This window comes from Canis lupus, chromosome 30 (assembly GCF_011100685.1).
Source record: "Canis lupus familiaris isolate Mischka breed German Shepherd chromosome 30, alternate assembly UU_Cfam_GSD_1.0, whole genome shotgun sequence".
NCBI classification, from domain to species: Eukaryota; Metazoa; Chordata; class Mammalia; order Carnivora; family Canidae; genus Canis; species Canis lupus.
In genome coordinates this window covers 10605822-10619918 of record NC_049251.1, presented here as the reverse complement: position 1 = coordinate 10619918, position 14097 = coordinate 10605822, and the positions used below count along the sequence as shown (strand labels likewise).

Here is a 14097-nt window from a genome sequence, read left to right as displayed (position 1 = left end):
ATTTCTCATCATTAAATTGAGAAGAGTCATTAAGAAATTTACAGTTGTCTAAGATACTCCACCAAATTTGATGTTCAGGAATTTGATGCTTATTGGATAGCCCCCTTTCTGCATATTGATTCTTGTTACATTTGTTTTTCAAATATTTTGGGGATATATACTTCCTGTGTGGAAGCACAATCAGAATTGCTGTGTAGGTGGTTATAGTTTATGTTTATCTTCAGAAAGTAGACATAGTCTACCTATAAGGTACTCATAAGGTTTTATAATATGTAATTTTTTGCTTCATTACATATTTTCCGTCTTTTAGTGCCTTTATTCTTATTGTTTTGTGTTTTTAAAAAAGATGTATTTATTTTTGAGAGAGAATGTGAGTGAATGCACAAGCCAGGGGAGGGGCAGAGGGAGAAGGAGAGGATTTCAAGCTGACTCTCAGCTGAGCGTGGAGCCCAATATTGTGGGACTTGATCCTCATGACCCTGAGATCATGACCTGAGCTGAAATCAAGAGGTGGATGATTAACTGAGCCACTCAGGCACCCTTACTTTTAGTGCCTTTATTTTTAATTTTATTTTGAAAAACTTTGAGTCAGGGATTTGGTGTGGATGACTTAAAATGACCCTTTTATGTGCTAAGGGACAGCACCTTATACGGTGCATAATATTGTGACATGCTACCTAATTTCTTGGGGTTTTGTTTCTAGATCCTGCCTCATCACAGTTGGGCTTTGGAGTTCTGGAACTGTCCCAGAGCCAGGATGTTGAAGAACATACTTTGCCATATGAAGTAGATAAAGAGCCTCTACTGTCAGTAACCACCAACTCTAGTTATACTAGGCTGTCTAATATGGATGCTAATATTGGTATGAAACATATTTTTTGGCATTAGGAATTATTTAAAAACATTTTCCTACCAAGCTAGAGTTGGTTATCTTTTCCTTGATAGATTTTATAGCTACTAAGTTAATATAGTCTAAGTTAATATAGTAAGGTTGCAGAGTTGTCTGGCAAATACTTGTTAGTTGACGGCTTGAAGATTAATGAGAGTTTTTGTAAGTGGGTTACTGGTTATTTATTTATTTTTTGGTGGTTACTGGTTATTTTCCTTTTTTGGGACGATGCCTGTATATATTTTCAAATTGGACTTTTTATTAAAATCTTTGCCTTTAAAAACGTATTTGGGACTGCTTCTAGTACTTTGAAAAATTAAATGTCTTCTCCTGTCTTTTAAAATTTCAAGGAATTAAACATGAAGAACAGTCCAATGAAGATATCTCCATGGCAGAACAGCCTAGCAGGGATGTCCCTGTGGAAACAAAGACCAGTAAGGATGTACCTGGGTTAGAAGAGCAAAACCCACCATCTGCAAGGTAAACTACTCTTTCTAGAAAGTATTATTGAGTTTTTGCTTTAGGATCATACTTGTTTTACTTGGCTAGGTGGAAACATTTTTAGAAATTGTTGATTTTCCACCCCTTATAATGTGCATATTTCTGGTCCAGTGGAAACATTGATTGTTTATGAATTTTTACTGTGTCTTCATCTCATCTTCAGGCATATTACAAGGCTATTTTATTGCTTCAGTAACTAAAGCATGACTCCTTTTTTTTTTTTTTTAAAGATTTTATTTATTCATTCATGAGAGACAGAGAGAGGCAGAGACACAGACAGAGGGAGAAGCAGGCTCCATGCAGGGAGCCTGATGTGGGACTCAATCTGGGGTCTCCAGGATCACACCCTGGGCTGCAGGTGGCACTAAACCGCTGTGCCACCAGGGCTGCCTACCTTCTCCCCTCCCTTCTTTTTTTTTTTTTTTTTTAATTTTATTTATTTATGATAGTCACAGAGAGAGAAAGAGAGAGAGGCAGAGACACAGGCAGAGGGAGAAGCAGGCTCCATGCACCGGGAGCCCGACGTGGGATTCGATCCCGGGTCTCCAGGATCGCGCCCTGGGCCAAAGGCAGGCGCCAAACCGCTGCGCTGCCCAGGGATCCCCCCTTCTTTTTTTAAGATTTTTATTTTTAAGTGATTTCTGCATCTAGCACATGGGGCTCGAACACAAACCCTAAGATCAGGAGTTGCATGCTCCACCAACTGAGCCAGTCAGGTGCCCCTATAAGCATGATTCCTTAATTTTGGCTTGTCACTCCTCTTTGATCTTTGTCTACAGAGGCACGGTCTTTCTATGGGAGGACTTCATACCCTCTCTAGTGTTATGAGGAGTCAATAATATATTTGAAAATCTATTCCTATATTTAAGTAAGGAGTACCCAAATTACTTTGGCCCTCAGGTATCTTGCTGAAATATGTAGCTTTTAGAGATGTATTCTTTCCCAAGTCCTCTAGGTCTTAACTTGGTAGGAATTAGGCACTTTGGTAGAAATTAGGCATATCTCTAGTCTCTACCTGTGGTGATTGTTGTGTCCCAAACTGCATTGCCTCTGGTCAACAGCTCAAGTTTGGATTTGGCAGGGGAAAACGGGGATGCTTCCAATTTGGGGAAGGTGATGAATAAACATTCAGTATTGTTTTCTAGCTTCCTTCAGTGGAGACAGTGGGAATGGGGTGCTGAACAAAATTGAATATCAAGAGAAGTTGTCTTTCTGATGCAAAACACTCAGTCTAACTTGGGCTGACTTTTTAGGCTTTTCTTAAGGAAGTTGCCCTGTAGCTAGTTTTGCTATCATTTTAGTAGGTGAAGCTATTTCCCAAGTCTCTGGAAAGGGGCCAGCAATGAGTCTTCAATATATGAGTAATGTTGGTTATGAAGGATTCTTGGTTTTGGGCTTAGGTTGGGCTAGGAATAGATAATGGGTGTGGCAGTAGTGCAGAGGATAATTCACACCCAAGCTCTTTTTGTGGAAGGTCCTCATTAGGACTGACATTGTTCTGGTCTGGGTCACAATCTTTCATGTTTACCTAGGTAACGGAGAAATTCTTAACAAAAATCCTTAAATCGCCTATCAGAAATCTTGGATAGCATGCTGCACAGCAGTGAGCAAAGTTGAAAAGAAATATTACTGTGTGAGAGATAGGCTTTGAAATGGGCTGAGAAAAAAAAAAAAAAGAAATGGGCTGAGGCTTTGTATCATAAAAAGTAGCTTATTTCACTTTTAGGACATAGTTACATAAACTAGAGCCACTGGAAGTTTTGAGATTATTAAAGGGAAAACATAAAACAGGAAAAGCTTTTTAATTCGGAGGTGAGAGTATTTGAATTAGCAACTCTTTCTCCTGGTGATTTGAATTTCCTTAGGTCAGAGGATATGCCTTCTAGTCCCAAAGTATCTCTTGCTGCTATGGAAACAAACGAACGAATAACTGCTCAAGAGCTTTTGCAAGGTGGACTGAAGATTCAGAAGTCACCAGAACCTGAGGTTTTGTCAACTCAGGAAGACTTGTTTGACCAGAGCAATAAAGCAGGTACAAAGAAGAATTAGTTGCTGTAGCTTCTCTTCCCCAAAGATCTAAACTTTTTTTTTTTTAAAGATTTTATTTATTCACGACAGACACACAGAAAGAGAGAGGCAGAGACCCAGGCAAAGGGAGAAGCAGGCTCCATGCAAGGAGCCCGATGTGGGAGTCGAACCTGGGAATCCGGGATCATGCCCTGGGCCAAAGGCAGGCACTAAACTGCTAAGCCACCCAGGGATCCCCAAAGATCTAAACTTTATTTCTGTTTGGAGGCTACTATTTAAGTTAGAAGGCACTTGATAGATATGTAGACTTGTTTGTAATATAGGAGGAAAATATGTTTCTAGCTGATTAATGAGAAGGGCTTTTGGGAATGATTGCTCTTTAATATTTTGACATAGTTTTCTCTCTGTTTAGATGGAGATATTGAGGAATAATAGTAATATGGTAAATTTAATATTTTGGACAGAGTAGCTCTTTCTGTCACCATAGATCTTCAGATTTTAAATATCATGATAAATAAGTATAGATTTTTCATAATCACCTGGGCAATAGTCTTTCTACTCATCTATCAGAAATAGGAAGTTATAGCCTAGCAGAAAGAACATAAAACTTATATAAGACTGGAATGGTTTTTGTTTCACATTTTGTTAACCTCCACCACTCCCCATTCCGAAATCTCACAGAGCCAGATAGCTTCAGTAACAACCAGCAAAATATGTGTTGGTTGTAAGGAGGGAAGAAGAAAAGGTTATATTCCTTTACTGTGTGCTGGGAATGTGTGCAAGACATTCAAAGAGTCACCAAGGAAACTTTCTTGGTCTTTCACTGAAGCTTGTATTTAAGAAATTCCTTTATTTGAGAGAGCGTGAGCATGCATGTACAGGTTGGGGGCAGAGGGAAAGGGAGAAGCAGACACCTTCCCCTTTCATTGAGCAGGGAGTCCAAGGCGGCCCCAATCCCAGGACCCTAAGATCATGACCTAGCTGAAGGCAGATGCTTAACAATTGAGCCACCCAGTGACCCAAGAAATTCCTTTATACTTCAGATTAATGTAGCTGATACTCCCATCTATTGCTAGGGAGAAGGGACCAACAGGAGATTCTTCATAATATAAATCAGTAATGGCTGCTTATATATCCTTTTACTAATGCATTAGTATTTTTTGTCTCTGAGGAGGCTCACGTTCTAATCATGAAAATTGCTGCATCCCCATCATCAGGTGTTAAGTGCATTGTTTTGACTTTTCCCATCTGCATCATGGCATGAGCTTTACTTCACTTTAGGTAGACCTTGGAATAAAAGCCTTACTTGCTATTTTATAATAGAAGCTTCACAAGAAAGAAGAGGTTTTAGAATTCTGCCTTTTTCCTCCAAGCTTTGATCAGAATAGAAAGGACTAAGGAATCCTTTTTTGTCAGTTCTGTATTAAGGAAACCCATAATTTAAGACACCTGGGTGGCTCAGTTGGTTAAGTGTCTGCCTTTAGCTCAGGTTATGATCCTGGAGTCCTGGGATCGAGAGCCCCAGGTTGTTTGTCCCTTTCCCTTTTATACCCCTCCAACCCTCAGGCCCTGCTTGTGCTCTCTCAAATAAATGAATAAAATCTTAAAAAAAAAAAAAAAGAGGAAACCTATAATTTAGTAGGGAGGGTGGGATTGAATGGTCACTCAGAATTTGTGTTAGCATCCATTTCATTGACTGTACTACAACTTGAAAACAGTTTCTACCCTCTTGGAACATGGTTGGAAACATGGATATTATTCTTTTAGCAGTACTCAGTGGTCTCTTTTTTTCTTTTCTTTTCTTTTCTTTTCTTTTCTTTTCTTTTCTTCTTTCTTTTTTTTTTTTTACAATTGAGTAATGTCAATCTGAGAAGCAAATGCAACTAGAATTTTTTTTCTCTCTCTTTTTTTGAAAGCTTCTGGTGATTGCTCTACTCCTTTAAGGGAAGAAGGTGGAATTTCTCTAGTTTCCACACCTGCTACCACTCTGCAACTCCTGCAGCTGTCTGGTCAGAGGTCCCTTGTTCAGGAGAGTCTTTCCACGTAAGTAATCCTGAAATAGCTCTGCCAAGGAAACAAGGGTCTTTTTTTTTTTTTTTTTTGGAAACAAGGGTCTTAGGCTAAGGTTAAAAGAGCTAAAATTGTCTACTGGTCCAGAATTCTTTTTTAAACCAAAAGGCAAACTCTAGGCTTTAGAATTTTTGGATTAAGAACTTAGTGGACCTATTGAAGGCAGGTAGCTCTGCTTTCTTTTTTTTTTTTTTTTTTTTTTAAATTTTATTTTATTTTATTTTTATGATAGTCACACACAGAGAGAGAGAGGGGCAGAGACATAGGCAGAGGGAGAAGCAGGCTCCATGCACCGGGAGTCCGACGTGGGATTCGATCCCGGGTCTCCAGGATCGCGCCCTGGGCCAAAGGCAGGTGCCAAACCGCTGCGCCACCCAGGGATCCCTAGCTCTGCTTTCTTGTTTTGAGGTTTTATAATAGTAGCCCAAAGGTTTCACTAGGAAGAAACTGCCCAGTTATGTACTCTTATACATCCAAAATAAGCATTCTGCTCCTCCATTTGACCAGCAGTTCTTTCCGTTTAAGAGCTTAGGGGTGGAGAATAGGTTATACTAGAGCTAATAGTAATTAGAGTACTTTATCTCTGTGTTATGGCAAAGAGGCTTTTTTTTTTTTAAATTTTTATTTATTTATGATAGTCACACAGAGAGAGAGAGAGAGAGAGAGGCAGAGACACAGGCAGAGGGAGAAGCAGGCTCCATGCACCGGGAGCCTGACGTGGGACTCGATCCTGGGCCAAAGGCAGGCGCCAAACTGCTGTGCCACCCAGGGTTCCCGCTTTTTTTTTTTTTTTTTTTTTTAAATAAAAACGTGCCTGATTTTTCTAATAGTAGGCAAAAAATGGTGTTAATATTTTTATCTCATTTCTGCAGATGAATGTATTTTGTAGTAGTTTCTCCTTCTGCTTTGCAATCATGGTGTCCTTTTGTCCGATTATTTACTTCTCTTAGAATTATATGGCTTTATCCTTACTCTTTTTTTTTTTTTAAAGATTTTATTCTTTTTTTTTTTTTTTTTAAGATTTTTATTTATTTATTCACGAGAGACACGAAGAGAGAGAGAGAGAGAGAGAGGCAGAGACATAGGCAGAGGGAGAAGCAGGCTCCATGCAGGGAGCCTGATGTGGGACTTGATCCTGGGTCTCCAGGATCATGCCCTGGGCTGCAGGCGGCGCTAAACCGCTGAGCCACCGGGGCTGCCCTCCCTTACTCTTTTTTTTTTTTTTTTTTCTAATTTTGGATGTGTCTGGTATGAGAAATAGTTAAGTATTATTCATCGCTCTTCTACCAATGTCTGGTAGCTGTTTGAGAGATTGTTAATAAGATTTCGCTGAATGACTTAGATACTTTTGCTATTAGAAAGTAAAAAACAAATGTAAAACTGTGGCTGTGGTAAAATAACCTGTAAATTCTTTCTTTACATAAAGGAATTCCTCAGATCTTATTGCTCCTTCCCCTGATGCTTTCCGATCTACCCCTTTTATCATTCCTAGCAGTCCCACAGAGCAAGAAGGGAGAAAAGGTGAGTTCTCTCTTGATCTGTCTGTTGATCCTCAGATTAGAAGAGGAGGAGCACTTCTGCGTTGCAAAACGTAGCTTCTTGTTTGAACACTGTGATAGTATTTAATAGACTGATACCTGTCCCACCTGCAGGGATGTGACGTAGTGTAAAAGTGTTCTCCTCAATTCTGTGCTCTTCTAACACTGATTTTTATGAAAATTCTGTGTTATTGATTTCATTTTTTAAAAAATCCTTAAGGTAAAATTTTTCTGTTTTTAAGGTTGAACTCAAAGTAGTATATTACAATGGCATTTAAGTGAAGAATTGAGTTTATTACTAATAGTCCAGTAGTTTCCAGTACATGTTGACAAGGTCTTGGTGAAAGGGAATCAAAAACTGTTTCTTGTGCTCTTTAAAATTTACTTTTGCTATCACCAAAGCAGTTTTAGTGGAAGAGTGGCTAGGAGTAGGTGGTAGAAATTTTGACTTCATTCACATCCATTGCGGACCTAGTGATGTTCTATTTAATCACAAGAAAGATTTCTTTTTTACTTAATTTATCTCAGTAACTAAACCTCTCTTTTTTTTTTAAATTTATTTATTTATGATAGAGAGAGAGAGGCAGAGACACAGGCAGAGGGAGAAGCAGGCTCCATGCACCGGGAGCCCGATATGGGATTCGATCCCGGGTCTCCAGGATCGCGCCCTGGGCCAAAGGCAGGCGCCAAACCACTGCGCCACCCAGGGATCCCTAAACCTCTTTTACTCTGTTCTAGTTCATATCCAGTCACTTACTCAAGATCTATCTTTTTTTTTTTTTTTAATATTTTTATTTATTTATTCATGAGAGGCATAGAGAGAGGCAGAGACACAGGCAGTGGGAGAACCAGCCTCCATGCAGGAAGCCCCATGTGGGACTTGTTCCTGGGACTCCAGGGTCATGCCCTGAGCTGAAGGCAGATGCTCAACCGCTGAGCCACCCAGGCATCCCGATATTTCTTTTTTTTTTAAAGATTTATTTATTTGTGCATAGGGTGAGCGGCAGAGAGAGAAGAGAATCCGAAGCAAGCTCTAGCCCAGTGCAGAGCCTGACATGGGCTCCATCTCATGACCCTGAGATCATGACCTGAGCTGAAATCATGAGTCAGACGTTTATCCAGCTGAGTCACCTGAGTGCCCCAGTCATTCAAAATATTTCTAAATTCCTACTACTATTATGAAACCTTTTCCAGTAAATTTCATGATTTTTTTCCTTTTTATTCTTTCACATACCAATAATGTATGATAGCTGTTGTTTATTGAGCACTTAAAGTATGCCAGGCACTGTTTTGTGTACCTCTCTTTGGTTCTAGGTGCTTTTCTTTGTTGTTTTGTTTTGTTCATTGAACTCTCACAGCAGTCCTAAGAAATAGGTGTTACTTTTATCTCCATTTTACAGGTTAGGAAACAGAGTCACAGAGAGTTTCACAACTGATAAGTCACAGAGGCAAGATTTGAACTCAGGCAGCTGCCTCCAGAGCCTGTGGTCTTATCTGTTGTTTACATGCTTCCTGTGATATTCTGCTGTCTTTATTCTCAAGTGATGTAAATAGAGTAATATATTTAACTGTTTTTCAGATGTAATTTACCCATGACAAAATTTTATCTTTCTTTTGCCACTACGTTTGTGTCTGGCTGTTTGTCTTGAAATCAGTTGTAGGTATCCAAATGGACTACTGTAATTTTAAGCATGACATAATTTATGATATCTTTGGTAAAAAGTAAAAGTGAATCCATCTTACAAAAAAATCCTACTACAAGTTAAGTTTGGCTTATACTTAAAACTTTTTTCTATTTATGGTGGGAACATTGAAGATACATAAAAAATAATTCTATTAAAAATGCCTTCTCCCTGATTGTAAGATGATTAATACTCACTATAGAAAGTTTGGAAAGCATATAGGAAAGTAATAAAAATCACTGGGATACTGCAATCCAGCTATAATTAATTTTTTATTATATTTCCTTTCAGAGTATTTTCTATGCATAAAAAAGTGTTTTAGAAACTTGGGAGTATGTTATATATATGATTTGGTGGTGGTGTTTCTCTTTTAATGTAACATATTGTGTTTTCTCCTGTCAATGATATTTTAGATTTAATGCATTTGCTTAATATGTGCATAATTGTTTGTGGTCTATATATGTTTGCTTGCTTCCTTCCTTTTCTTTCTTTTTTCTTTCTTTCTTTTCTTTCTTCCTTTCTTTCTTTTTCTTTCTTTCATTATTAACCTAAAGCCTTTTTATATGTAGTGCTTAGAACAGTAGGTCTTTAATAAGTGCTTTGTCATGGTGAGAGAGATCAAAAGGTGTAATGAAAATACTTAAACAGAGCTGTAGTAGTGTACTCAAGGCCTATAGCAATTAGACTATAATGTGAGGTTGAAGTCAAGCAAAGCAGAAAGAGTAGGTATTGAGGTGAGGCATAGCCAATACTGTGAGTGTAGATTGCAGTGAAAAACTTAGTGGCATAGATAATTTGTGAGAGTGGTCTAGAGGGAAGCCTGTTTGGCATCAAGTTGTAAAATAGGGGGAAAAGCATTGTTGAATCAATACCCAGCTAGCTAGGTGGGGTCTGAGGAAGAGCCTGTTAGCTGACAGGTGGGTATTATATTATGGGAAAGCAGTGGGGTGGTGGTGTGTGTGTGTGTGTTTCCCCCTTGGGCCATTTGTCTCAGGATTAGTGGCTTGGTACTTCCTTCTTTGATAAATCACTGCTTGATTGACATTGATAGATTCTTTTTCTTCTGTATTTGTCCTGGCATTCATCTCTCTGCTTAGCAGTTGCTAATGCAAATATAATGAGTTCATAAATAAGTAGGTAATAGAGTGGTGAGCAAGTTCTGCCTTTCAAGGCCTGTGGCAAAATATATGATGGTTAAATGTGGTGACATTAATCTGAAGGTTCCTATGCAAAATACGAAAAACTGAGTTATAGTAGGGAAAGGTGTTTTAGAGGATCCTAGTTAATTTAACATTTCATGTGGTTGAGTGGGTATCCTGAGATGAACCCCAGTTTCATCTGTATCTGAGGATTTGGGGAGTGTGGACCTTCCTCCTCCCAGGGGAAGAAAGTGTAATGCTAGATTTCTGTGACTCAATCTACTGTTAATCTCTGCTTTTCTGAAAATTAAATCATTGTTTTTTAGGAATAGAAATTTCTGTAATACAGTTGGTACTAGTGGTGTTAGAACATGAGTAATATTGATGAGTACTTATTTTTTAATTTGTTTTTCGTGTTTTAAACCAGATGAGCCAATGGACATGACAGTGTTATCAGAAGGAAAAGGAGAATCTTTTGAGAAGAAACTCCAAGATGATGAACCAGTGGAGATAGAAAACCCTCCTGTCCCACCTGAGCCTGTTATATCACCACAGGCCTCAACACCAGTATCTCAGAGCACACCAGTCTTTAATCCTGGGTCACTTCCTATCCCATCGCAGCCTGAGTTTTCTCACGTGAGTATTATAGGAGTGTTTCCCTATTAATTTTTTTTTCTTTAACAATCTTTTTTTTTTTTTCTTTTTCTTTTTTAAATTTTATTTATTTATGAGAGACACAGAGAGAGAGGCAGAGACACAGGCAGAGGGAGAAACAGGCTCCATGCAGGGAGCCCGACATGGGACTCGATCCCAGGTCTCCAGGATCATGCCCTGGGCTGAAGGCGGCGCTAAACCGCTGAGCCACCAGGGCTGCCCTCTTTAACAATCTTTGAGGTATAACTTATAAACCATAAAGTTCACCCATTTTATTTTATTTTATTTTATTTTATTTTTATTTTTTATTTTTTATTTTTTTTGTTCACCCATTTTAAATATGTAATTTAGTGATATTTAATACAGTTACAGAGTTGTGCAGCTGTCCTCACGGTCTAGTTTTAGAACATTTCTAGAGTCACTTATGTGTAAACTGTCTTTAACTTGTATTTCTTGTACTGTCTTTAACTTTTTGAAAATGTTAGTGCAGAATTGAAGGGGGATGTTAATCATTATCCTACTGTAACACAACTACTACCAGTTTTGTCTTTTCACGTGTCTATTTTTTTAAATGATGTTGTTTATAGTGAACACATAACTTTAATCTTTTCCAGGTTACATTGCATCATAATGATTTTTCAGTATTACATAGTCTTCATACTACCCTTTCCTTTTTTTTTTTTTTTTTTTTTAACGAGTGAGATTACAGGTGCATGGGGAAGGGCACAGGGAGAGGGAGAGAAGCAGACTCCACCAAGTGTGGAGCTTGAAGCCGGATTCCATCTCACGACCCTGAGATCGTGACCTGAGCCGAAATCAAGAGTTAGATGCTTAACTGAGACCCAACCCCATACCACCTTTTCAAAACTTGTATAGTATTTCTCTGAGTGAATATAACATAAGCTAATTAATCATTCCAGCATGGAGGGTTTTAAGATGGTTTTTAGTTTTCAAATGAGAAGTTAGTTTTCTTCTAAAAGCAAGGGAAAACTAACATGTCTTTTGTATAATTCTAAATTTAAATATTAAAAACATAAAATGCAAAAAAAAAAATGCGTGTTTTATTCATAGTGAATTAAAGGTCCTAAATCTAAGTGTGTATGTTATATGTTCAATCTAAATGCCTCTTGTAAGACTAATTGGGGGATTATTTTAGTGTTCTTGGGAGAACAACTTTCATGCCTTTCAGTTTGCAGGTGTTGTACTAAAAGTTTATATTGAATAATGAACGGTAGTGAAAAATACTACAAATTTAGTATAGAGGAGACAGTAGGAAGAAAAGTTTAATTGTTTCCTGGAGTTTTTAAAACTTGTCTGTTTTGTTGAAAATTCCATTTTATACCAATCATTAGAAGTGATTTGGTGATGTGGTTAAGAACGACTCTGGAGTTAGAACTTTCTAGACTTACTCCTGGCCCTACCATTACTGCCTGCCATTGTGACCAGTTGAAACTGAGCCTGTTTTCCTCATCAAATAAAATGGGTATATGGACACTACCTACCTACCTCATAGGGTAGTTGTGAAGGTTAAATGCTACCTGGATTAGTGCCTTGCATGTGTAAACACTTGAGAAGAGTTAGCTTTGCTGGTGTTAAAAGAGTGAAGACTTGGTTACCTGGAGATGAAGTCAGTGTTCAACCACCATGTGTCTTTTAGTTTTGTTTTTCTGTGAAAATTGTCTGTGAACATACATAGCTTTAAAGAATCATCAGAATTTAGGGATGAGCTGTGAGCATTGATGGAGAGTACTGAGAAGAATTTTATAGAAGAGGTAGCTGATGTGAAAGAGACAAGTTACAGATGTTTATCAGTGACTAAACAGGACTTATGTGGAAATGTATATCTTTGCAAAGGTATTCCCTACCAGGAGAAGTGAAGCATGGCTAAAAAGGGATAAACTGACTCTAACAAGGCACCATTGAAGAAATTGCCTCACCTTCAGCATTTACCAAAGACCTTCAGAGGCATCTATACAGCCAGCAATGAACATTTGAGACAAATGAGTGATGTTGAGATGTCTCAGCCAGTAGAGTAGTCTGTGTCTCCTAAAAACAAGAAAAAGCAAAACAAAACAAACAAAAAAACCTCAGGAATACCTTAACAGTTTTTATGTTAAGGGTTTGTTTTTAATTAATAAGCACTTCTAAAAGCCAAAAAAGGAGTCTGATGGTTAAAACAAGATCTCTACTCACTCCTACCCAGAGACGACCACTTTCAGTTCCTTAAACTTTTTCTTGTGTTATGTATCTCTATAATTCTGTATATCATACATTCTTTTAAAAAGGGTTGCTTTTTTTTTTTTTTTTTAGAGAGATTTTATGTATTTATTCATGAGAGAATGAGAGACCCAAAGATATAGACAGACATAGGCAGAGGGAGAAGCAGACCCCTTATGGAGAACCTGATGTGGGACTCGATCCTGGGACTCCAGGACTGTGCCCTGAGCCAAAGGCAGATGCTCAACCACTGAGCCACCCAGGCATCCCTTTAAAAAAGTTTTTAAGGGTGTCTGGGTGGCTTTGTCAGTTAAGTGTTTGACTCTTGATTTCAGCTTAGGTCACTATCTCAGGGTTATAAGATTGAGCCAGTGTCGGGCTCTGTGCCTGGTTTAAGATTCTCTCTCTCCCTTTCCCTTTGCCCCTTCCTTGCCCCCTGAAAAATGTTTTATCTATTCCCCTATCTTACCAGTATAGTTACATCATAATTTTGTTTAAACCATTATTAAGTTTATATCATTATGAACACTATTATAAACACTATTCAAAGCAGTATCTGTGGAATATTATTATTTTTCATGTTTAGATAATTTCTTTTCTCTGGAATTGATAATAGTCTATTTTATTTGTTTAGTTTTCTGCATATTTTTCACTTCAACCCGAGGCTCTCTACCAATTGCCAATTCTCTACCAATCTCCTTTCAGGATGTTTGGGGGCCTCAAACTTCATCTCTTTGGAGAAACCTCTTTTGGAGACTCCTGATTTCTAATCTTTACTGTTTTCTTCTATTCTTGGTGCATCACTCACCTCCTTTTCACCATAGTCCTTGGAGGTTGTCTTTACGTGTCTTTGTGTTGGATTCTTTTTGGGCTCCATGTCCTACTTGGTTTACTCATTTTAGTGGAGGGTATTCTTTAGTAGCATACTGTCTACTCTCCTTTTTTTTTTTTTTTTTCTTTAAGATTTTATTTATTTATTTGAGAGAGAGAGGAGCTGAGCAGGGAGCCCAACATGGGACTCAGTCCCAGGACCCTGAGATCATGACCTGAGCTGAAGTCAGGTGCTTAACTGACTGAGCCACCGAGGCGCCCCTCTGCTCTCATTATTGACTCATAGTTTGTAGAAATATAGAATTATAGGTTGGAAATAGCTTTCCTTTTAATTTTTGAAGGCATTGTTCCACGATCTTCAAAATTCCAGTGTTACTATTGAGAAGTGTGAAGTCAATCTGATTCTGATCTTTAATATGTGAGCTGTTACTCTCCTTACTGAAATCTTGTAGGATTTACTCTTTGTCCTTCGTGTTACGAAATTTCCAACCCCATGACACAGGTTTATTTTCATTGTATTGGGCATTTGTTAAACCCTCTCAATCTAG

The 14097-nt window shown here is 38.2% G+C and overlaps 1 protein-coding gene across 7 annotated transcripts in view; it reads left to right on the top strand.

Moving 5' to 3' along the window:
* TP53BP1 (tumor protein p53 binding protein 1) overlaps positions 1-14097 on the top strand; it is a 98106-nt gene that overhangs the window by 35267 nt on the left and 48742 nt on the right. For all 7 annotated transcript variants that reach the window (XR_005381550.1, XR_005381551.1, XM_038580216.1 and 4 more), the window contains 6 exons: positions 704-862; positions 1240-1369; positions 3256-3422; positions 5335-5461; positions 6915-7009; positions 10275-10483. Coding sequence is in view for 5 of the 7 variants with exons in the window: in XM_038580216.1 (XP_038436144.1) it covers positions 704-862; positions 1240-1369; positions 3256-3422; positions 5335-5461; positions 6915-7009; positions 10275-10483 (887 nt within the window). In the remaining 2 variants the exon portion in view is untranslated. The remainder of the gene's footprint in view (positions 1-703; positions 863-1239; positions 1370-3255; positions 3423-5334; positions 5462-6914; positions 7010-10274; positions 10484-14097) is intronic.